General features: G+C 38.3%; 1 protein-coding gene across 4 annotated transcripts in view; it reads left to right on the top strand.

Annotated features, from left to right (window-relative positions):
• LOC131692685 (BAI1-associated protein 3) overlaps positions 1 to 27,098 on the top strand; it is a 409,713-nt gene that overhangs the window by 233,485 nt on the left and 149,130 nt on the right. For 3 of the 4 annotated variants that reach the window (XM_058979868.1, XM_058979867.1, XM_058979865.1), the window contains 2 exons: positions 9,460 to 9,697; positions 10,145 to 10,168. In XM_058979868.1, coding sequence (XP_058835851.1) covers positions 9,460 to 9,697; positions 10,145 to 10,168 — 262 coding nt within the window. The remainder of the gene's footprint in view (positions 1 to 9,459; positions 9,698 to 10,144; positions 10,169 to 27,098) is intronic. The other variant, XM_058979866.1, reaches the window with a different exon arrangement.

The raw sequence follows: 27,098 nt of genomic DNA, 5'->3' as shown, positions 1-27,098 counted from the left end.
AAAGTGGTAAAACAATAGGCAATCACGAAGAGCGACTAAAATGTTGGGACTGATTGAAACTGTAAGCCAATAAGTTAGGATAAGTATTTCGATTTCATGTCTTCAGTATGTGACAGTCTTTCGTTCTGTTTTTGCTCGTCATGGAATAAAATGAGAGAGATAATCTAAAAATGAGAGAGAACTGAGAGGAAAAAAACCAATCTTCTATATTTTCTATACACTCAACACGAGTGCTTTCGGAATTGCGCTCTGATCTTATAATTTCGTCTTTTATCCGTACAACTTTGGTACGTTGGGTGCAACAGCTTTAATTGAAACTTTTTTCCAAATAGAGGTAAAACAAACCCGTAATCAGACACACATTACATCTTTCTTCAAGAAGACATACATCTCTTCCAAACTTCATGATGATTGTAAAAAAATCAAGAGGTAATTTTTTTTTATTAAAAAACAAACTAATTACTGACCAGATTAGTGTCCACATATTTGTTTAACGAATTGAAAAAAAGTTTTGCAAAAGTTTCACAGGAAACGGATAATTTGCTGTATTTTAAAAACAGACAACTCTTAAAGAAAGCCTCTTCGGCAAATTAGATGTAAGTGCGATGTGTTCTTTTCCATGTGTCGGAAGCAAGTGATGCTGAAATTAATAAGCTCACCTATGTTTATAGTGTCTAGTTATTTTGGTGTCATCAATGTTATATTTACGAAATTTTACGTAAATTAGAAGCATTCACTAAGCAGTGCTAAGTAATTTTCTTTTGATTTGTGAACAAGTTCTGAGCAGTTTCGCTCATTAGATTTAATTCTGGGTAGCTTCCATTACTAGATTAAATCATTGAAATATATATTTTACATTGTCCAAAAACCCATGAATTCCGAAACCAAACCTTCAAATGTTCAAATATAATATTTACTTAATCTAGGTAATCTTCTCAAGTTCCAACGGTTTTGCAAGATTGTTGAAAGTCAATAGAGCTAAGGTTCTTATTCTTGCTTTGTAGTGAAATCAGTAGTTTTTTTGCACTCACTTTACATTTTGACATTTACTATAGTTTTAGGGATCTAGGAAAATCAGTCTACAATATTTTTAATTCGTAAGTCCAATGATATAAAAAATATCTAAAAAGAATCTACTTAAATAGATAAATTATTCTCAGTTGCCTGATACTATTGTCGAAGATAGGCTTTAACCCATTCCCCACGAAAGTCAAATAAAGAAACATGTGTTTTTCGCAGGATTGTTTTATGATTACGACATGAGTATCATTTAAATTGAAAATTTTATGAAGTTGAGTTAACGCAAATTTCGGATGAAGTCACAGAACTAGTAATAGTAGTAAGACACCTGATCATGAAAATAGAAGTTAAACCGATTTTCCGCATCTACAAATCGCCTGCCTTATCAGAAGATTTGAAGCAAATTTCGACATTCACTTTGTTCGGATATTCTGTGCAACGGTAAACTTGGATTTCGCACTGATATATTCCTATCCATGGACGTTGACGTTGGTTTCGATCTCCTGATTAACAAATGCATGGAAAGTTTCATGACACTTGTTTCTGGATATTTTTCTACTCATTCTAATTTAGCGTCTTCTACAAATTGTAAACGTGTAGTCTAGAATGCGTAGCATTTTCAAGCAGCCCTAAATGCTTTGAACTCTTGAATGTTCATTTCAGGAATTTCTAACTTGTAAATTAATAATAATCCAATTTAACCATTACAGTACCAAGCTAAAATTTTTCTGAAAATTTTGTTTAAATTTTGCTCTCATTCCGTCAATTTTTGACCGAATTGGATGGAACCGGCTTTAAAAGATCTGGAATTTAGTCCAGTTTCTATATACCGAGTAGTGTTCAAATCCGTGGACCGGTTCCGGAATTAATCCGAATTCCCTTGGGGTATATCCGGCATTCCAGCGGGGTGACGGACGAGTTTTGAAGAAACATCCCATAAATTTAAGTAATTGTATTTTGAAATGTGCTACATATGACTATTTCCCATTGATCCTTCACAATAGACATGAATTGGACTAATCTTGGCCACCGGAGAACTGTTCCGGGAGAACCTAAGAAAATGTATATACACTCAGGTTTTTTTTTACGCGGGGGATACGAGCCGCGTAAATGAAAACCGCGTAAATGAAAACCGCGTAAATTTCAAAAACCGCGTAAATGAAAACCGCGTAAATTTCAAAATCCGCGTAAATGAAAACCGCGTAAATTTCAAAATCCGCGTAAATGAAAACTGCGTAAATTTCAAAATCCGCGTAAAAAAAACCGCGTAAAAAAATACCGCGCAAAAAAAAACCGCGTAAAAAAAAACTTGAGTGTATTTTTCTATCATTCCAGCGATTTGGGTTCATAGCTTTATACGAAATGCGAAGTTCTTCCAATCCTACGGTTCTACAGCTCCCTCAAGACCATTCCGGCACCGGTTCCGTACGGATGGACATTTGACGCCATTTTGAAAATCAAGATGGCGGCTTCCGGTTACCACAAAACAGTGTAAACCACCATCAATATGGGTGTTATTTGAAAGAGAACGGTCAACAAAAGCCGGAAATTGATAATTGACGCCATTTTGAAAAGAAATGGGGATTTCCGGCTACCACAAAACAGTGAAAAGCATTATCAATATGGGTGTCATTCGAAAGGGAGTGGTCAATAGAAGACAGAAATTGATTTTTGACGCTATTTTCAAAACCAAGATGGCGGTTTCCGGTTATCACAGTGCAGTGCAAACCACCACCAATAATGGCGTCATTGTAAAGCGCTAGCGATCAGCAAAAGCCGGAAATTGGTTTTTGACGCCAATTCGAAAACCAAAATGGCGGGTTCATGTTCCAAAGAAACAGTGAAAACCGTCATCAATGTGGGTGTCATTTGAAAGGGGTGTGTCAGCAGGAGACGGAAATTGATGATTGACGCCATTTTGAAAACCAAGATGGCGGCTGCCGGTTTCCAAAAAGCAGTGAAAACTACCATCAATATAGGTGTTATTTGAAAGGGATTGGTGAGAAGAAGTACGAAATTGATTGTTTATGCAGTTTTGAAAACCAAGTTTGCGGTTTCCTGTTACTGCAAAACAGCGAAAACTATCATCAGTATAGGTATCAGAAAGAGGTAGTCATAAAGTGATTTTTGACGCCATTTTCGAAAACCAATATGGTGGCTTCCGGTTACTACAAACAACAGTGAAAACCATAAGTATGGGTGTCATTTGAAAGGGGTGGCCAGTAGATGCAGTGGTGGCGGTGGTACTACCACCTTTGTAACAGGAACACTCTCCATAGCACTGAGCAATCTTTACACGACAAGCATGACGTGTTCAAGCATCTCTGACCATACTCAGCATGCTACTGTACGAAGGGCCAAAAAGGAATTGCGTGGTCGGAAAGTGACTTCACTTACATGTACTACGGAAGCTTTTACAAGACCATATAAGCCAATTACAATGCAAGCCATTGTTATAAAAAGTAGCCTCAATAGGTGGGGAGAAAATCCTGCGCAATGTTCACGAAATGTTAGCAACAAGAATCTGGCTACTCCACTCTTCCTGTCCAAATCGTTTCAATCAGGTGGCTTGATGGTCCCTCTCAATTCCCATGTATTCTATGTAAGGGTCATTCCACGCGCAGTGATCAAGGCACGTGTAATCGACCTTCACGGATTTGAATCAAATTTGGAGGAATTGCTCATCTAGGGCCAATATATAAAAACCCAAATTTTTGTGTCTATTCAATCACCCCTCGGGCAATGGGAAACCCCCCCCCCCCCCCCGTTTTGGCAAATTGTCAAAACCCTTGATTTCCTTTTGAACATATTTCCGGTTCTATTTACTCTAGAACCAAACCGTAAGATGGGTTTTGAAGAAAATTGTTCAAGGAGTTTAGAAAATATATTAGTTATTGGCGGCAGTGCTGCCAACTATCCGATTTTTTCAGCCAAATAGCAAATCAGCGATATTTTGAAGCAAAAAAACGCTATTTCCCATATAAAATCGCAGGCGCACAACAATAAAAAAACTAACTTGAGTATTCTAAGTTCACACATAATTTATCGTGAAGTAGACGAGAAATTATGAAAAATTACGTTTTTGGTTGCTTTTTTGCAGATCAGGGTCAATTTTTATGACTGTTTGAAGATTTTCTCAATTTTGGCCAATAAAAATGGATTTTTATATGAGAAAAATTCGAGTTCTTCCCTTCAAAACAGTGCATCTCAGGATGCGCTCAAATTATATTGAGATTATACGTGTTTTTTATGTAAAAATATCTTCAGAACACGATGGCATTAGAATCTTCATAATTAAAATATTTGTAATAAGAAAAAAAAACTTAATAATTAACTGAAAAAAATCGCATAGTTGGCATCACTGCCGCGAAAAGTTAAGCTCCTTGAGCAATTTTCTTCAAAAACCATTTTTCGAATGGATTCTATAGTAAATTGAACCGGTGATATTTGTAGAAGACACCCAATTTCTATCTCTCTCCGTTGAAAAGTTAGTGTTGGCGCCATCTATGCGGTCACAGGTGGCACTAAAATTTTCTAACCAAGACATAACTCGTATTATGTATTGCAATTCTTCCGAACATACTATTCAGCTAAAATCTAAAATGTTTAGTTTGTTAGAACCTAGTACCGGTACACTACCACGCACTGCTAGGCCCCATGCAAAACTGACTCAGACACCACTTCGCTAAAAGTTTGATAACTTCTTTTAACAAAGCCGAATTGACTAGCAGCCTTCGACAGAGTTGTACACAATTAAATTATATTTCTTATTTTCACTTACAGTGATAATTCGATGCATACTGTGCCACTTAGCGGTGAAAATGCGAGCTAGTGGGTTTTCTTCATATAAATTGTCGAAAAATCCCATACAAAGTTCAGGCACGTTGGTCCGGTAGCTAGACTTGTCCGATTTGCTTCAAATTTAGAGCAAGTACTCCTGGTGAGACTAGGAATCGACTCAGGGGTAGGCCGATAGGGGTCACGTCCTTACAATCGTCGAACGGTTTTGTGTAATCAGATAGGTGTACTAATTTTTGTTTTAAGTTTGTATACAAGAAACAAAGGGGTTGGATAGGCAACCGCTCTCCTCTTGCTGCAATAAGTGTGCTGGATATGCTACACATAGCTATGCGGCGGTACGGTTTTTTGGTGTTGGTGTTTGTTTTTTCGTGTCGTGGAGAAGGCGGCCATCGAGGTTTTTAGATAGTGACGGACCACGGCATCGAACAGACGCCCCGAATTTTTTTGTTTTTCCGGGACAGTTTCCAGCCACAATAACCAGTGCGGTGAAGTGCGCGTGTGCGATGGTGACAATCCCGTTCGAAAAGTGCCGACCCGTGGTTCCGGTACTCAAGTGTTTTGGTGTCGGGTCGCCGGAAAAGGAAGCTAAGCGCCAAGGAGCAACTCGCTTCCCCGGCTAAGTATAAAGGACCCAGAAGACGCCTTTCCGCTCTCGCTGTGAAGGATCAGCCGAACGAGCCTAGCTCTCTTTCACAGCTAAGCTTCAAGGAAAGCGAAGCAGGGTGGCCAAAGGTGCTCCCTGGGAAGTACACTGCGGTGACTTCTGGGATCTCTCGCGGGGAGCGAGTAGATCCGGCGATAATTCGCCATCGTCGCTAGAGAGGTTCCAACAAAGGAGCCAAGCTCACCTCCCTAGCTAAAAGTCAAGGACCGCTGCCGGCGCAGCCAACGACACCAGCAGGAGAACGCGGCCGTTGTGTTCCCGGCCGGTCGGAAGAAACCGCCCGCCTTCCCGCCATCGTCAGAAGCAGCTGATCAACTTCATCGACAGAGTGCAGCAAAGAGGAGATTTGGTGGAATAAAAGTCGGTATATCTATTAGTTTATTTACCTTTTTTTTGTTGTGAAACGAAAATCCGTAATTCTGTAGAAACACCTAGGCCGCCCTGAAAAGAAGGGTACGCCGGGCAAACAAGAACCCGAGTAGTGGAAAACCCTTACTTACAAAGTAAAGAAAAAAGTAGGCAACCGCGGCATCTCAGTCGCCGTCGTTCCCCCAGCACATTATTCGGCAGCGGCTCACGAGTCAAAACTTCTTGATATCATCCACTGCTTTAATTGAGGCCAGCAATCACTCCATAAACGATGAATTCATCGAAGAAGCCCCACACATCTGCACGTATACCACACTATGTAGCCGACACCGACACCAACCACGAACGCGTGAATCAACGATGTATTTGTCCAATGCAACGCACTATCACGATCCGCAGTATTGAACGAGGAAAAATACACATGTCCAAATCGAAAATTATTATTATAATAATATTGCCGATTGATAGCCCATGTGAACATCGGCAAGAATGAACTAATCTTGTTGAGATCTGCGTTCAACATATTGACAACAATGTGATTTAATTCGGTTATTCTCGCATAGTAATGACTACGAAACGGGAGCAAGTTTTAAAAGTTTCGCTGAACTATATTGAAAATTAGTCTAAATCTGTACCTTTTGAGTCACGAAGAAACTTAGTTGTCTGTCACAACAGCACATACATATTGTTGGTGTGAAATAGTTGTTGAAATAAAAATTGCTACTTGGGTGACCGTTCATTTCTAAATAAAACCCATACCGATGATGATTTTGACTATTTTGTGGTACCACCATCTTGCTTTCCAAAATGGCATCAATCAATATCCGTATCTGCCGACCATCCACTCGCAAATGACTTCCATCTTGATGACAGTCTTCACTGTTTTGTGGAAACCGGAAGCCGCCATCTTGGTTTTCAAAATGGCGTCAATCATCAATTCCCGTCTTCTACTGATCACCCCGTTTCAAATGCCACCCATACTGACAATGATTTTCATTGTTTCCTTGGAACAGGAAGCCACCATCTTGGTTTTCAAAATGGCGTAAACAATCAATTTTCGTCTTTTGCTGACCACCCGCTTTACAATGACACCATTATTGACGGTGGTTTTCACTGCCTTGTGGAAACCGGAAGCCGCTATCTTTGCTTAGAAAATGGCGAAACAATCAATTTCTGTCTTCTATTGACCCCCCCCCCCCTTTTGAATGACACTCATATTGACAATACTTTTGACTGTTATTGTAACCGGAAACCGCCATCTTGGTTTTGAAAATGGCGTCAATTATAAATTTCCTCCTTCAAATAACACCCACATTGATGGTTGTTTTCACTGTTTTGTGGTAACCGGAAGCTACCATCTTGGTTTTCAAGTGATCATCTCTTTTCTAATGACACCCATATTGATGACGGTTTTCACTGTTTCTTTGGAACAGGAACCCGCCATTTTGGTTTTCGAATTGGCGTCAAGAATCATTTTCCGGCTTTTGCTGATCGCTAGCGCTTTACAATGACGCCATTATTGGTGGCGGTTTGCACTGCACTGTGATAACCGGAAACCGCCATCTTGGTTTTGAAAATGGCGTCAAAAATCAATTTCTGTCTTCTATTGACCACTCCCTTTCGAATGACACCCATATTGATGATGCTTTTCACTGTTTCGTGGTAACCGGAAATCGCCATTTTGCTTTTCAAAATGGCGTCAATTGTCAATTTCCGGCTTTTGCTGGCCGTTCTCTTTCAAATAACACCCATATTGATGGTGGTTTTCACTATTTTGTGGTAACCGGAAGCTGCCATCTTGGTTTTAAAAATGGCGTCAAATGTCCATCTGTATGGAACCGGTGCCGGAATGGCCTTGAGGGAGCTGTAGAACCGTATGATTGGAAGAACTTCGCATTTCGTATAAAGCTATGAACCCAAATCGCTGGAATGATAGAAAAATATATACATTTTCTTAGGTTCTCCCGGAACAGTTCTCCGGTGGCCAAGATTGGTCCAATTCATGTCTATTGTGAAGGATCAATGGGAAATAGTCATATGTAGCACATTTCAAAATACAATTACTTAAATTTATGGGATGTTTCTTCAAAACTCGTCCGTCACCCCACTGGGATGCCGGATATACCCCAAGGGAATTCGGATTAATTCCGGAACCGGTCCACGGATTTGAACACTACTCGGTATATAGAAACTGGACTAAATTCCAGATCTTTTAAAGCCAGTTCCATCCAATTCGGTCTAAAATTGACGAAATGAGAGCAAAATTTAAACAAAATTTTCAGAAAATTTTTAGCTTGGTACTGTAAAGGTTAATTTGTCGATGCACTATAGCCTTTCTTGTAACAGACAAAATATTTTTAGGGTTTATTAGTGTCTATTATCTTAGTTTTGGATTTGTTTTCACTAAGAACTTTTCATAATTACGTTCAGTTTCCAGTGACTATCTCAAGTCATCAGAATTAATACATTTATGCAAAAAATTTTAAGCCCCTTCCGAAACAAAATCCTGGCTACGGGCCTGTATAAGAACTACAGCTTTATAATTACTGAGAATTGAACCTTAGAGGAATTGGATCGTAATGTATACCACTTTTCACTCTACGCTACGGCTCATTCATGACACCAAATATTTGTACCATTTTCTATGACTTTATTATGTTATAAGTTTGTGTTTCAACTTTGTCTCATCAGTATATGGCAGACCGCTTTGGCTACCAGATAGAAGTTTAATCCAAACTAAAACATCTACTTGTATTAATAAGCAAACAACTGGTCACGGGTGATGCCCCGTATGCAAAGAAGCTGATTAACTCATGGTAAGTCTCCTTCCCTGCTTTCTGGAAAGAAAATATGACTGAACACTGTTTTCTGTATGAAGGGCTCAATACCAATAACGTTTAGACTTTGTCTCCCTAGTATTTGACAGGACATCATCTGTGGCCAGTTGTTTTCTTGCGAACAAAAGTAGTTGTTCGGTTTTGGGTTTTACGGCTGTTATGAGGTAAAATCAGTCTGCCAGATACTGATGAGACGAATTCGAATATCAAATTAATGACATACTTTTACATGGTATTTATTTCTATGTAGGTGCGACAACTTCTAGCTATTTCGGTGTACTTCTCACAGATGATCTTTTTAAATGATTTTTTAGCAATTGTAGGATAAGGAAGTGGATGTGGCAATCATAAAAAAATGTATTCGAATAAAATATTACGCTGAACGTGTACAGAATAATTGCGCCAAATTATACTTCCCAATTATATTGGTGAAAACCCCTCCTACTTAGCACAAATTCCAAGACTACTGCTGTACTATTAATAAAATAATCCAATTGTAACACCCACTCTATTCGACTGTGCTACTTACAATACTCATTAGGAAAATGGGTATAACCGTTTCCGTTCAATTCATTTCAAACTCAGTGAACGGAAACGAATACAATTGGCCTGATTCCAGCTTTCCACTCCGCATACGTTGAATGGTTCCCGATGTTGCAAATGTTGTTACCGTAACCGTTTGAATTAATGTGCGCCCATGTCACTAAAGTCTACCCCCGGTACAAAATTGATCCCCAACATCCTTTTTATTTTTATTTTTTTTTTCAGTGTGCAAGAGAACGATGGATCCTACTTCGAAAGCTTCACTGCCCTATCGTGGAAAAACGAGAATCGACGCTTGTCCGCGGTCCGAGCGGTGGAAACCCGTGCCGAAGTGCTGCCAGAGAATGATAACGACCGTCTGCTGGAGGACGACATCGAACGTTCCGAGCAAAAGGAGCATCTCTATCTGGACGTGCTGTACGCGATAGCCAATACGGTGGGAGCGCCAGCACCGGGTGGGCAGGTAACTATCATACCATTTCCCTTCCTTCTCTTTCTCTCTATCTACGTTCGTAGGGAAAAAAATGTTCTTTTCAAAGGAACCCTGTGTTACAAACCTATCGAGTACCGGATTCTCTGTTGATTCCATCCCTTTCCGCCCCCTCCTCAAGCACCAACACCCAGTTACTTCTGCACCAACATTTTTATTACAACAGCACCAACCCCATGTCGTAAAAAAAAACCTATCGTTTATCCTACTCTCGTTTCCTTCTCTCGTTCCCTCTTTTCACGCACTATCATCTTTCACCTGGACTATCTTCTCTGCTATCCTCCAATGAATATGTGTAATGTGATAAAAAAAACTACTGTGCACCGCCTCACCGTCCGTTACTTGCGCCGCCGCTACCCGACACTACCTTACACCCCCTTGCGTACGCACGCGTGTCACCATCGCCGTCCGATCCGGTAGTACAGCGAAAAAAAGCTACTGCAAGTAAATATACCTTAGTCTACATCGGAAAGATGCGATCGGAACGATGTTCATCCAATTATTCTCCATTTTGTGCCCGCGCGCGCGTTCGGTCTTTCGCTTTCACTCGCTCGCAATCAGTGTAATGCTATCAACTGCAGGCCACACCATAGGCTGCGGTGGCGGCGGCTGTCGGTCCATTTGGCTGAAAGGGATCTTAAACTCGACATTCAGAACATCGTTTGACGTAATCCGATTCCGGTTGGTGGGTTTGAACGACCGGAACCGGAATTACCCGGATATCAGTTACAGTAGCTTAGCCCTGCCTGCGAATCAGCTAAGTAGACGTTCATAATTGCTATGGTTACGCTATCGGGATGTGGGTTGCTGTTTCTGTTGTTGTTGAAGCGAAATTCAGGAATTTCTGTCAAACACAAATAGAACCGTCGAAGCGTGAAGAATCCTTTTGACAAATATCTCTATGTACATTAAAATACGACACAACGACGGTGACATCTGCCACATCATGGCCAATCAAATTTTCCTACTGACATCGTAGGAAAACTAATATCGTTACATGGTACCAATTTTGTCGCTTGAATGTGCCCATGCAATTTCCTGACTTTGGCAACAAAATGCCACATCAGCGAATATGACACGTACACAATAAACCACACGTGATTCGTTTTCTCCTGTTCCTAGTTGGAGGAAGTCACTATCTTTTCTCCTGCCCCCCGTTTCACCCAGATAGTGCGCTCCGACGAAGCTTTAACTTTATATATGGGGACCTAGTTTAAACGTAATTGAAAACTTCCATCATGTGCCTTTCTTCGTTGATGGAGCAAAATATTGCTTCAAGTGAATTTCCCGAATATTCGAATACATATAGACGATCTTCTCTAACAACACGATAGTGTTGGTGTGGTGATGGTTCGCCACCAGCAGACAGAGGAGAGCGGCGTCCAATGGACGTCACTTCGTTGTCGTCTACGGCTCACTTCCGGCTCGCGCTAGCAGCACTAATAGTTGCGTTCAGTCTGACGCCTACCCATCAACCAATCCTATAATGGCTTCTTCCTAAACACAACAGGATGTTTTGCCTGGGCCAGACGAGAACGGCCGGTAAAGCGAAACATAATAAAAACCCCCATTCAGCTTTCTCGGTTGGGACCATAATATACATACATACATGTGTATAACGTAATCTATTGTTGTCGTTGTTCGTGGAAGAAGCAGACTTTTTCGAAGGCAACAGAGCATAAGCGAATTGAAAAAGAAAAGTCATCTAGTCGTCCTTTTTTTTGTGCAGCGATTTTTCCATACATGTAAACAGTACACATCACTGGTTTCGGTTTTTAATGGATGCAACGAATATTGACAGATTCAAGAATGTGAAAAACTATCAAAAATTGAGATCTTTTAATTCAATTTCATTCAATAAGGTAAATTTATTTCCATTGATGGTATCACGGAAAAAGTGTTGACATTTCTCCTTTCTTCCGGAAAGTTTCTTTCTGTTTATCATCATGTGCTTTTTGATAAAATGATACAGTCGGGTCTCCTACTACGCGATTAAGGGGGGAGGCGGGTGTGACAAAAGGAATCCGCGTTGTAGGATACCCATAGCTTATGGGATTTCGACTAATTGGGGCTGTGGCTGATTATTTCGTCCGCGTCAACATGTAGCGCCATACTTTGTTTAGCAAAGTTGTTGTACTCACTTGGGCCTACAGCTTAGAGTCATAGAGTATCCAATTAGTTGAGAACTATGCCGCCAGGGGTGCTATGAAAGTGTATGGTGCTATGAAAGAGTAAATAAATCGAAGCTCTCGTCGTAAATTCGAATATCATTAAATGGATTCAATGTTAAATATATCAAGATCCTGATTATTTTGTACAGTGGTGTCTTCGGGGAATTTGTAAAATAATACCAGAGTGCTAATGCAAATATTCAACACATGTTAAAATAATTCTATATCTCAACATCGTGATTAGATAGAGTAGTACTGTCTTCAGCAAAGTTGCTCGAGAGGTCGAGGGCTACTCAACGGTAACAGATTAGTTTAGAATACCATTACTATGCGGCGCTAGTGAGCGTAGATGCTTTCAGCATGTGATAGATTGTGATGCGTCTCAAATGTCTAATGATTGCACTTTCGGCAAAGTTCTTGTAAAACTCAAGGGCTACTCGATTATGGATAGATTAAATTGGAATGGACCCGCCAAGTGACGATAATGAGCAAGTATATGTTTTAAATTCAGTATCTCGAGATTATGATAATTTGCAACGGTGATGTCTTTGGTAATATTCATCAGCAGGTCGAGTTCTGCCTTACGGTGAACAGATTTGTTTAGAACTCACCCATTAGGCGGCGCTAAGGAGGATAAATCTTTCAGAATATTGTAGATCTATTATTAAAGTCTGGTAATTCAGGTGACTCTAGGTGATGCTAGTAAGCACGTGTTCTGGGTGATGCTAGCAAGCAGGTTTTTTTTCAATTTCAGCATTTCAATATTAACCCTACAACGGTTTCGTGACTTTTTATGTAGGTAAGCGGTTTTGTGGGGTACATTCGTACCCAGAACTAAAATCGCTCTAATATGTCTAATTGTATTTATAAAAAAATTGAACAGCTTTATTCTAAAATCATTCGAAAATCAGCCTGTTCAAAAATATTCAAGTTTTATCTATTTAATTGTGTATTATTTCTTTTATTGTAAAACAAGTCTTTAACCGTTATGTGTCCGATGCGGTACCCGGGTTCCTTTTTAGGTTTCAATTAATGAAATTCCCATGTTTTATCCATAGCTGAAAATTGAAACTTTGTGAGCATTGCGAATTTCCGAAAAGCGCGATTGTGTTGTGTACGGTTGTGTCTGCATTGGTGTTTCGTGAACTAAACGAATTTTTCTTGATTTGGAACACAAATCATCATACTCACTCAAAAATTATTTTCCTATATCGAATGGAGAAGTGCGATGTTGTGTAGAGAAAAAAAATATCGTTGGCTCATGTTCTTGTGTTAGTTGAAATTTTCGGGAAACGAAACCGACACGCTTTGCATCCAGGCGTGTATGATATGGATGCGTAATATACCACATCGGGTGCAGCAGTGTTGGTAGTCGACGTACAATTCGGTTGGAAACACTAACACGGATGCAAGAGTGATGTGTGGTGTTTTATTTTTGTGGGACCTGTTTTGAAGAGGTGTAGCTGTATAGTCTGACGGGTATAATGATGTTTGTACCAACTGACAGAAGCTTCCGAAACGAGCATTGGAGAGAGCAGGAAAGCAGGGTCGGATGGAGGAGCCGAGCTGGATAACTACGGTGATCTCTTTCCTTTAACATATTTATTATTTGTTTCATGCATTCAAATTCGATGATTGAGCAGATACTTGTTCTGAATCGTATTCGATCTGGTTTCTGTTTTACCATGGGCAATGTGATTGTTTAGGTAGGATAGATCGGCGGTTTGTTTCGGACTTTTTTTGAGAAAGAATAATACTTTTATTCATCCAATGCATTTGCTGAACACATTGATGTTCATATTTTGTAAATCAAATAACACTATGTTAACTGAATCAGGTGCGCGTACAAGTGATGGAGAGTGTACTGCGGCAATTAAAGGGATATATTGTGACTCCCTCGACGTTGATGCTAGAGTCTATATCTTGTTATTTATTTTATTAAATGGTGAAGCCGGTGTTCTTATTATACCCGACTTACTTTGAGCTTAGTATTCATTTGTAGCGGTAGTGGTAGCGACTGACATACCGTGTTTTGTTTTGTATGTATGACATCGAAGTAATGTCGGATTGGATGCGTAAAAAAGTATATTTTTCTCTTTTTAAGCTTTGTGGAATTCTTATTGGAAAAGAGAGCATTTAAGCTTCTTACTCTCTAATTCTAACTGTGCAGCGTTTCCGTTGTTTTATTTCTTTTTTGTCTTTAACTTCAATGACAAGAAATAATATTGTTACAGTTATTGCATCAGTGACATTCAGCTGCCGAATAAAGCCAAATTTACATCTATCATGTCCGATACTGTGAGGGTTCGGTGCCATGCGCCAGTGTTCTTTCATGCACATCGGATGCGAGTATTCACACTTGTCCGGCATGAATATGTGATACTGTTGTGAATTGTAACGTTATTGACGTTCAGAGAATGAAGATGGCAGTATAGGTATCACTGGAATTGTATATGCATGCATTAACCCATCCATATTTCCTTCATTTGTGGAGTAGATTTCTCTTTATTACTTTGTGATTTTCGATGTTAGGACTTGTTTTGTGAATATACTTATTCTTTATTAGCTTCCAATTTATTATCTATTTTTTGCGGTTTCAATTGGAAAAAACTATGGTTTCACATCGACAAAGTGATATAATGTTATATTATATTGCTTTGTATTATGTTGTATTACGTTATATTATGGTATATTATATTATGTTATATTGTATTATATTTCATTTTATTTTATTTTCATATTTCTTATATTCATTAAAATAAATTTTGTTGTCTGTGATTACGGTACGATAGCGCTTTAGCAGCCCAATACGCCGGTTAAACTTTCGCTTTCGCTGCCATTCAGATAGCCTAGCAACGATCAGTCTGTTTTTCTGTCAGTGCGCCCTCGTTTCGTTAGGACCACCGAGCAACTATATACGACGATTAACACACATACTCATGTGACAACTTCCATGGATTTTTTCACTGGCATCGTTCATTATTTGCGATGTCGTACGCAAAATAGTCAAATGGATTAAAAGGATTAAAAGGAGAACCGTGGAGCGATTATTTATATCACTCTTTTCGAGTAGCTCACTTTTTGTTGCATTAATAAGTCATTATATATTATATAAATTAATGTTACTGCATAACGAAGTCCTAATATACTATGCAATCATTATATTTTTTCAGCTGAAGCGGCACTGTAATTTACAACACATACACATATCTTATTTATCACGTTGCATTTATTCATATATACAATCATATTTGTTCATTATATAACCATATACAACTAAATTTATAAAATTCATGGATATTGGGAGGGACCATCAGGGCACCTGATTGAAGCGATTTGGACAGGAAGAGTGGAGTAGCCAGCTTCCTGTTGCTAACATTTCGTGGAGATTGGGCGGGCTCTTCTCCCAACCTATTGGAGCTACCTTTCATTGCAATAACTTGCATTGCGATTGACTTATATGATCTTGTTCTTGGAAGGAGATTCTTGAAAACTCTCGTGGTACGTGTAAGCGAAGTTGCTTACTGGCCACCCAACTCCTTTTTGGCCCTTTATACAGTAACATGCTGATTGGGGTTAGTGAGTAATGCTTGATCAAATTGTTGTGTAAGGACTGCTCAGTGCTATAGGCGGTGGTCCTGCTACAATAGGTGGTAGTTACACACACATCACATCATCACCATGGATCACATACATACAGACATCGACTTTTATATATATACAGATTATATTATGTTACATCACATTGTATTATACTATTTTATGTTGTGTTGTATTGTATTGCATTATGTCATATCATATTATATTACATTGAATTATATTGTTTTAAGATATATTATATTATATTGTATTATATTATATTACATTATATTGATTGTTATATATTGACATTATATGCATATGAAGTACGGGGTGAGGAGGATGCATCAGGGCATCATTGAAGTTGCAACTGGACAATGAAGTGGAAGGCCAATCGGAGTCAAGGAGGACAAGTGTCCGTCGTTCACGACAGATAAATTCTCTCCAACAGTTGTAAACAATTTGACGCGCTCTTCTATGACAAACCATCTCGTGGAAAGCTTGACAAGTGTTGCGAAATTCGTTATTCAATCTGCTGGATCTTATTGTTGGAAGGAGACTCTTTGATGCCCGCGGATACTGAGTAGGTGCATTTGCCTACGGGTCCGCCAGCCCCCCCCCCCCTTTTGGCCCTTTTATATATTTTAAATTTTTTATGCTGAACGCAGAATGGTAACGAAATTTGAACGTACTGTTAAGTGGATCCGCATGCAGAGAAAGACTCAAGCTAGGATGGTGGCTATCTACATACATATTTATGTATCTATTTAATCATTTGTTAGTTTATTATATTATTTACTTATTCAATAGTTTATATAATATATCCATATAATATTAGAATATTGATATCATATGTATATCATTTACAGGATGAGGAGGGTACATGAGGACATCATAAAAGCAAATAAATTCCTGTATGCCCATTGTGATATCTTGACAATCCGTTGATTATTTATTTATTTAATAATTTAATTATTTATTTATTCAGACATTTATTTATTCAACCATTTATGTATTTATTTTTCAATCCACCTATGTATTTTTTTCGTTATTATTCATGTATTTATTCATTAATTATTTAATTATCTATTTATTTATTAGTTTATTATAGGGTAAGGTGGGGCAAATCCGACCGTGGATCATAATTACAAACAAAAGACACAAAAACGTGATGAATATAGTAATAGTCGAGCAATTGCTCCGATGCAAATGGAAATATCTACGTGCTACTGCTCATGATTTTGACATTCAAAAATTGACACTGAATTCCATTTTCTTCATGTTACATTTCAATAACATAACATTCATTGATTTATGATTGAAAAATAATAAAATTTGGATAATATCTGTATCAACCAAAAATATAGGCGGTGGGGTTTACCCCACCATTTTTGAAAACAGCAAAAATGAACGTTTTCGTAAAACGCTTGAATTTCAAAGTTTCCCTGGATGCAAATAAAAAGCTATATGTACATAGAAAATTGCTTAGAAGTCTATCCTTTAATTTAGTATATAAAACGACTTGATCCGATGTAAAATGAATATTTTACAGCCAAAACCATTTACTAGTTCGGATTTTCCCCACCTTACCCTACTATGTACTCATATAATAGTTTATTTAATCTATCCATATAATATTATAATATTGACATCATATGTGTATCGTTTACAGGGTGAGGAGGGTACATCAGGACATCAGAACAGCAACTAAATTCCGAATTCCCTATTCCTGTAAGACATCTTGAATTCTGTTAATTATCCTTATAACAATTCGTTGATTATTTATTTAATTATTGATTAATTTAATTATTAATTCAACTATTTATTCATTCATTTTTTTTTCTTTTTTATTATTTTTTCTTTCTTTTTTTCATTTACTTATTTATTTATTGATTCATATAATTATTAATTGTTTAATGATTACTTCTTATTTATTGAACTGTTTATTTAATTTATCCATATAATATTATAATATTGGTATTATATATATATATATATATATATATATATATATATATATATATATATATATATATATATATATATATATATATATATATATATATATATATATATATATATATATATATATATATATATATATATATATATATATATATATATATATATATATATATATATATATATATATATATATATATATATTAGGGTGGGACAAAAAATAGATTCCAGCTCCGAGCAACTTTTTAGGTACCATTTGGGTTCTAGAGCAACTGTGCAAATTTTTAGTTCGATCGGTGAAACTATATTTTTGCGCCCACTGTTTAAAGTTTACATGGGATTTTGTATGGGAAAGTTAACTTTAACAAAATAATTCCTCCAGGAGTCACCCATTACTTCTTAAAAATAAATTGTTATGTGGCTTGTATAGGAAATTTAACAAAGAAAAAAAGTCTCGAAAACCACGAAACGATCTGATGATTGAGAAAAAAGTTATTAAGCAGAAACCGATTGATCCTCTGACGATTGATAAAATATTCATTTTTTCTAGCATCACTGCTGTTGGTTGTCCAATTATACGCAATTTTGTTTTAATCCTCTCTTAACGTATCTAAATCGTTTATCTGTACTATTTGGCAACTTCGCAAGGTTTTGAGGGATAAATTGAGGCTTCTTTTGTACATAATAAGAGAAAGTTAAAAAAAATTGTATATAATAAAACCGTCAGAAGCAGTGATGCTATGAAAAGTGAAATTTTCATCAATCGTCAGGGCATCAATCGGTTTTTGCTTAATAACTTTTTCCACAAGCATCAGATCGTTTTGCAGTCTTCTAAGCTTTGTTTTCTTGACAAATTTCCTATAAAAATCAGACATCTGTTTATTTTTAGGAGATAACGGGCGACTCTTGGAAGAATTAATTTGCAAAAGACAATTTTCCCATACGAAATCCCATGTAAACTTTAAACCGTGGGCGCAAAAATATAGTATCACCCATCGAGCTAAAAATTTGCAGAGTTGTTCTGGGAGCTAAATGAGACCCAAAAAGTTACTCGGAGCCAAATTCTATTTTTTTCATATAACCATGTCCCACTCTAATATATATATATATATATATATATATATATATATATATATATATATATATATATATATATATATATATATATATATATATATATATATATATATATATATATATATATATATATATATATATATATATATATATATATATATATGTATATATATATATATATATATATATATATATATATATATATATATATATATATATATATATATATATATATATATATATATATATATATATATATATATATATATATATATATATATGTATATCATTTACGGGACGAGGAGGGTGCATCAGGACATCATTGAAGTTACAACTGGACAATGAAGTGGCAGCCAATCAGAGTCAAGGAGGAAAGGTGGTTGTCGCACGCGACGGCCACAGTTCTCTCCAACAGTTGTAAACAATTTGACGCGTCCTTCTTCAAACAAACCATCCCGTGGAAAGCTTGACAAGTATCGCGAATTTCGTTATTCAATCTGTTGGATCATATTGTTGGAAGGAGACTCTTTGATTCCCGCGGATACTGAGTAGATGTAATTGCCTACGGGTCCGCCACCCCCCTTTTGGCCCTTCATATGTATGCTGAATTCAGAATGGTAACGAACTTTAAGCGTACTGTTTAAGTGGAGCCGCATGCAGAGCAAGACTCAAGCTAGGATGGTGGCTACCTACATACATACATACATAGCTGAAAATTGAAACTTTGTGACATATTAGAACTTCACTAAGTCAAGCTTTTGAGTTAATAATATTGTTAAAATAGTAAGAGGGGGAGTGAGAAGGGGCTCCTGATTTTTTTACTACGTAACAGGCCGACGTGGGTACCCGGGTACCCACAAAACTGAAATACCAATAACTACGGTAATTTCCAACCGATTTTGATACTTTTTGGTGTTTTGGATTCGGGAACTCCTCCACTTTTAGACTTGGTAAAAATGAATCGGATTACTTCATTCGTTTCCCGGGAATCCGAAATTCCGGAAGCATGTTCCGGTGCTGGGATACTATTTGTGAATTTCAATAGAATACTAACAATATGGCTATCAAAATTCTTGGAATTACATCAGTAGGCTATATCTCGTGGTTATAGAACCATTTGGTGATTTGAGCCCAAAACGGACATTCCGGAGCAGGTTCCCTTGGGACCGTGAGTGGCCATTCCACTCCAATTCCATTTTCCAAACTGCCATAGGGTCCCGTAATAACAAATAACAGACTTCCGAGACTTTTTGAAGAGTTTTAATACTCGTATTGCTAGCACATTATTGAAATTTACAAATAATCCCCTAGTACTGGAACATTACTCCGGAAAATTCGGATTACCAAGAACCAGATCCATTCTTCCGGTTCAAATTTACAGAATCAAAAAGTGGAGTTCCTGAATCCAAAACATCTAAAAGTGTCCAAATCGGTTAAAGGAAGCCATAGTTATGAGCATTTCCCTCGTTGGCCTGTTGAAAGGTGTTTTTTTTTTGTTGGACACATAACGGTTAAAATACGTCCTAATTCCTTTTTTCCATAATATTGCTATAACTCCGGTGGTTTTTAACTGATTTTAACCATCTATACTGCGTTGTAAAGGTTATTAAATTTGATTTTCAACAAATAGTAAATAATTTTAAAAACTTTTAAAAAATATATTTATTCCGATGCTTTGTTGAACACCAAACGCCAATACAAACAGTGAAAATACAGCAATATGTAGTACCGGAGATGAAACAGAAACGCGTCGAAGGGACAGGTACAGCCAGCAAATTGTACGTGCAGAGTAATGAGCCTATTTTCGCCATGTTTCTTTTATCATCCTACCCATTTGAAGCCGTTGGTTAGGGCAGCGTCTGTCATCTTTGTTCGACGCATCGATTTAAATGGCAATGATAGGAGCACTTGATTCGAATTTTCACTGCACTCAAACACGAGTATGTCACCGTTCTCAGGGCATTTATGTTATTATCTTGGTACAAAGCAAAGCCACTGATGCCAATTAGAAAGCATTTCATCGATTGTAGACCGTGTGTGTTTTGTCTTTTTCATCCACAAAATCAAAAATTACCATAACGATCCAAGCGCATTTTCTAGTTACTTTGCTACAGTAGCTTTATTATATCAAATAACAGATTCTATTGTTCAGTAATGTTGAAGTTTATACAATTTTACACAAGCTTCCCGCTTACTATGTATCAATATTTTGCTTATAAAAAAGATATGATAAATTTTCCGAATTATGTATACATGATCAAACACTAACGTTAACGGTGTTGTGGGGTAGATTTGTACCCCAGACAAACTTTAAGCGGGCACTGATAAGTTGGTCAAATGAAACAAATAGGTTGCACCAGCTTTAATGGAAGTTTAACAATCAAATTGATTTATGATAAAGATTGCTTGTAGCTAAAATAATCCGTAACGGAATAACAGGGATCGAAAATAGCTCTGGGGTACAAATGTACCCCACAAAACCGTTCTAGGGTTAAAACAGTTTAGAAAGGTGGGGTCTTCAACGAAATTGTTTGATAGGTTAAACACTCCCCAATGGTGACCGATTAGTATACGATTGGTATACTCTCACTATAGGGTGTTAGTGGGCGTGGAAGCTTTCAGCATATGGTAGATTATGAATTATTTCAGAAAGCACGATATCTTTCAATCACTCATACAAGAAGTACCCTCACAACGGATAAGAGGATAAATTCATCAACCCATTCTCTGGCGCATAATAATCATCGTCAAACAGCTCTAGATCTACCGATGAATTTCATCGAAGAAAGTCCTCTTCTAACTGCCATGATTTTGAGATGCTGAAATTCAGAAACAATTATTTTCTCTTTAATGCCACCTAGTAACTGAAATCCACGTTAATTTTTATATCGCACATCATGAGAACTTGACTGATAACACCATTTTTATGAATTATCAAACTTTTGACTTAATCTACTATGTAGCAGAAGTTGTATTCTCCCTAGCGATAAGTGAGTACTGAACTAATCTGATCACCATAAGACAAAACTCAACCTGCCGATGAATTTTTCCCGAAAAATAAAATTTGAAAAAAATGCTTGCTCACTAGCGCCACCTAGCGGGTCCATTTCAATTCAGTCTGTCTATAATCGAGTAGACCTTGATCTCCTCAAGAACTTTGCCAAAAACACCATCTTTCTAAGCTACACTCTTGAGATGTATCATACCTTACCATGTCCTAAAAGTTTCTGCGCTCACTAGAGCCGCATAGTGAGAGTATTCTAAACTAACCGTTGCGTAGTCCGAGACCTCTCAAGCAACTATGTTTAAGACACCACCCTTCTAGGCTGCCCAAATGTTAAGAAGCAGAAATTGAAAGGAAAAATGGCTCGCTAGTGTCACCCAGCCGGTAAATCCAAAATATTCTTTACATTGTTTAACAGCACTTGTCCTCCTGGAGAACTTTATCGAAAACAGCGTTTTCATAAAATGTCAGACTTTAGAAATAGATCTACAATGTTCATAAAGTTTCATTCTCATTAGCGACGCCTAGTGAGCAAGTTCCTTAGGACAGACCTTGACCTGTCTATGAATAATGCCAAAGACACCACCCTTCCAAATGATCATGATCTCGAGATACAGGATATGAAAAATAATGCTCACTAGCGCCACCAGGCGGGTCCATTCCAATTTAATCTATCTATAATCGAGTATCCTTTGACCTCCTCAAGAACTTTGCCGAAAACACCATCTTTCAAAGTTATTAGACATTTGAGACATATCATCATCTACCACATGCTGAAAGCATCTACGCTCACTAGCGCCGCATAGTGAGAGTATTCTAAACTAATCTGTTACAGTTGGGTAGTCCTTGACCTCTCGAGCAACTTTGTTGAAGAGACCACCATTCTAAACTGCCTTAATATTGAGATGCAGATGCGTGCTCACTAGCGTCACCTAGCGGGTAAAATCGATTTTTTTCTATACATTGTCAAACAGCACTTGTCCTCCTGGAGAACTTTACCGAAAACAGCGTTTTCCTGAATTGTCAGACTTTAGAAATAGATCTATAATGTTAAGAAAGTTTCATTCTCATTAGCGCCGCCTAGTGGGCTAGTTCTGAACTAATTTGTTCGCCGTAGGACAGAGCTCGACCTGCCTATGAATATTGCCAAAGACACCACCCTTCCAAATGATCATGATCTCGAGATACATAATTTGAAAAAAAAAAATTAATGCTCACTAGCGCCGCCTGGCGGGTCCATTCCAGTTTAATCTATCCATAACGAGTAGCCTTTGACCTTCTCGAAAACTTTGCCGAAAACACCATCTTTCCAAGTTATTAGACTTTTGAGATGCATCATATTCTACTATATGCTGAAAGCTTCTACGCTCACTAGCGCCGCATAGTAAAAGTATTCCAAACTAATCTGTTACCGTTGGGTACTCCTCGACCTCTCGAGTAACTTTGCTGAAGACAGTACTACTCCATTTAATCACGATTTTGAGATATAGAATTATTTTAACATGTGTTGAATATTTGCATTAGCACTAGCGCCGCCTGGTGGGGCAATTGCGAGTTAGACTTTCTACCATCCAGAAGCTCTGGACTTCTTTTACAAATTCCCCGAAAACACCTCCTTTCAAAATAATCAGGGCCTTGATATATTTGACATTGAATCCATTCAATGATAGTCGAATTTACGACAAGAGGTCAGATTTATTTACTCTTTCTTTATAGCACCCCTGGCGGCATAGTTCTCAACTAATTGGATACCCTATAACTCTAAGTTGTAGGCTCAAGTGAGTACAACAACTTTGCCAAAGAAAGTATGGCGCCACATGTTGGCGCGGACGAAATAATCGGCCACAGCCCCAATTAGTCGAAATCCTATAAGCTATGGGTATCCTACAACGCGGGTACCGCGTAGTAGGAATCCGCGTAGAAGGAGACTCGACTGTAGTTACACTTAGGGGAGAGTGGGTACCCAGTTCTTGATTCAAGAAAGCCTCCAGACCAGGGATGCGAACGGTACCGGTAAACTACATATTTTCCGGTACATTTACATTTGCATAAGCCGTTCAGCCCGCTACAGCGAAGCATCACTACTGCTCCTACCAGAACGGTAGCCAAACCTAGTACACTTTTCCGTATAGCAGTAAAATACATTTTTGTTTTGCTGCTGTACTCCGATTGTTCGGTGAGAGTGTGGCGCTCTCGCATTGTATTCTCGCGTTCCTTAAAATTAGGGAACTTCTAATTACTCCTCCAGTTTCAGTTCCACCAGACTTCTCAAAAGTGTTCATTCTTCCGATTATACCGACTTCAAAGTAGAAAATGATCAACTCTTCACGTATGTTTACTCGAAAGTTGTTCCGTGCGACTCGCGGTTCAGTTGGAAACTCGTCCCAGCACCCGAGTTCCGTCAAGATTTGATGCAACGTACCCACGAAAATTTGCTTCAAGTGGGATACGATAAAACGATCCATGAAGTACAGTTGTGATATTACTGGCCTCGTATGGGATCGGAAATACGAAAGTTTATTCGAGAATTCGGGATGTGCAAGCAAATCAAAGCTCCTTTCGTCCCAGTCCAGCCCGAAATGGGTCAATCGCGTGCGACTAATGCACCATGGCGAATGGTTTCTGTGGACTATATTGGTCCCCTTCCAAAAAGCAAACATGGCAACCAACACTTGCTTGTCGTCCTCGATGTCTTCAGCAAGTACGTCATGTTAACCCCCGTTCGCAAAATCGCTAGTATGTTACTCTGTACGATACTGCGCGAACAGTGGTTCAATCGCCATGGTAGCCCGGAAATTCTGCTGAGTGACAATGCCTCCACTTTCACCTCGAAGGAGTTCTGCCAATTCTTAAAAGAAACCAACGTCAAACATTGGCTGGGAGTTCAGCTATCATTCGCAGGCTAACCCAGTGGAGCGAACAAATCGCTCGATAAACACCGCAATCCGGGCGTATGTTCGAACCGAGCAGCGCAACTGGGATGTCCACATCACCGATGTAGAGCGCATCCTAAATACTACCGTTCATTCCTTCACTGGGTTTAGTCCTCATTTCATCATACACGGGTGTGAAATGGCATCTGCCGATGACATTAGCAGGATATCCGGTGAGGGTGACCTAGAAACAAGACTCCAACAATTAGACAAAATCCGGGAGATTGTGGACAAAAACTTGGCAAAGGCAAACGAGGACATTCGACAACAATACAACTTGCGCCATCGAAAGTTCGCCAAACCTTCTGAAAACGGTCAAATGGTTTACCGTCGAAACATGAAGTTGACGAATGCACTAGGGTCCATGTTAAACGAGGACTACAATGCTTACTGGCAAAAATTGTCAATAAAAAGGGTGCATCTTCCTACGATCTGGTGGATTTAGTAGGTAAAAATCTGGTAGTTTGGCCAGCAAACCTCCTCAAACCAGCATAAAAATAGTTTTCCGTGTCGTCTGTGGATTGACGGTATGCTTTTACATGGATTACTCATTTGGGAATTTTCCAAAAGCAACACTTTCCATACTTGTTTCCGCGCGCAGCGGCGTAAGCAAATTATCACACTTAATGTATGGTCGTGGACCCGTCTTGGCCACGGAGGAATAGAATTATCCACTTACATAAACATATAAATCTTATACCGTGGTCCCCGAATGCATCAAAAACACTTCGACGTGTTCGGAAAACATACATATATTTTTAATACCCCACAAATTGCAAAATTTCTTCTTGTTTGGGCACACCAGCACTAAAACACACATTTCCCTTATTCACCGGGAACACTTCTAATGCGCGACTAGTTCCACTACTCCGGAACTGACCGTACCACATAAGTAGCATTCGTGTTGCAATAAACGGAATAAAAAATCGCGGTATAATCATAAACAGATCGCGCACGACGATTTCGTGACCTGCTTTGTTTTTTATTTACGCTTGATTTGATGATTCATTCATCATATCGAATGGATCATCAATTTTGACACTCTCTCCGATGTTCGCACCAAAGTTGATGCACAACAGGTGTACCCCGATTCGAATCAGGGTGGTGTGCGTGTTAGGGGGAGATGGGATAAAAAGCGAATCAAATGATTAAATTATATTTTGCGTAATTTTGGGTTTATGGTTAGACGTGGGATGGTTCGTTAGATTCCAGCGGGAACCATTTTGATCTTTTTAAATTATACGAAAGACATCCTTTTGTCCCTCTCAAACGTTTCTTTTTCAAGGTACGAAGCGTTTTAAGGCGAAAAGAGACGAATATACAAACCTTTTGTCCGGAATGTTTGTGAGCAGGAGAAACGATGACGTGATAAGCGGTATTGTATGTGTGAATGTATGAGTGTGAAATCGAACAGAGTGAATGAATGCTCGTGTGAGTGGTTAGATAAAATTGTTTTGGGATCAATTCACAAGTGTGTAGTACTGGTACCGTTAGGACACATATGACATTTCTGGGCAATTGATGATAAAACAGAACAACAACAATAACAATATGATGCCGACAACCGTTCCCCTGCAAGTTGAAACCTTGAAAATTGTCAACGTCACTTGCAGAATTTTGGGAATATCGAGTTGTTTCCAATTCTGTTTTGGGATTGAATTTAGCCAACATTTCATCGATGAGGACACCCGGTCGATTTTTTTGATGAATTCTTGATAAATTGCGGAAGAAATGGTAGTTTTTTCTTTGAATATTTATTTATTTCATTTAGTTTATTATTATCGTATCGGTGTTAGGTGTTAGGTTAGAGCAAAATGGTTGCCAATTTTTGTTCACCCGGTGTAGGCGATATTGTAACCCGTCAAAGTAACAATTTGGCAATTGGTGGAAATATATCTGTTTTTGTGCACTCTCTCTGTAGAGTGTATTGTTTTGCAACATAATGCTCACCACTGTTCCTTATGATCGTCAGCTTTTTACATAAAATTTTGTTTATATTTTTATTTCTGAACGATTTTGTTAGTTTAGATAGGTGTAGTAAATTTTGTTAAACATTTGCATATACGTAACATAGGGTTTAGGTAGGCGACCGCTCTACTTTCATTGAAATAAGTGTACTGACAATGCTGCGTATCAGTGATGACAGCTATGCGGCGGTACGTTTTTTGATATTGGTTGTTTTGGTCAAGTGCGGAAGGCAGTAGTTAGTGACGAAGTAGACGATCCGATGATTTATCACCACTGTCGCTAGGGAGGTTCCAACAAAGAAGCTAAACTCACCTCCCTAGTTAAGAGCCAAGAACCGGAGTAGTGAAGGAAGCGACGAAGGTGAACGCAGCCGTTGGCAACCCGGCCGGTCGGAAAGAACCGCCCGCCCACCTACCTGCAACAGTATCCAGCGATAGAAGTGTTTGATAGCAGAGAAGAGTGACGGTGGAAGAATAAACGGTAAAGTTAAAATTTAATTTGTGCGTTTACCTTTTTGGTTTGTATACGAAAATCCGAAATTCTTGTAGGCCGCCCTGACAAAAGGGTCTGCCGGGCATACCCCTACTTACAATGTGTATGTGTGAGTGTCATATATACTAGGGTGGGGCACTGTTATATTGAAAAACGTAATCATAATCTCATCAACCGAGCACAGCACT

The sequence above is a fragment of the Topomyia yanbarensis genome, chromosome 3 (genome assembly GCF_030247195.1).
Source record: "Topomyia yanbarensis strain Yona2022 chromosome 3, ASM3024719v1, whole genome shotgun sequence".
NCBI classification, from domain to species: domain Eukaryota; kingdom Metazoa; phylum Arthropoda; class Insecta; order Diptera; family Culicidae; genus Topomyia; species Topomyia yanbarensis.
Note: the sequence above shows the minus strand (reverse complement) of the source record. Positions and strands in the feature narration are given on the sequence as shown.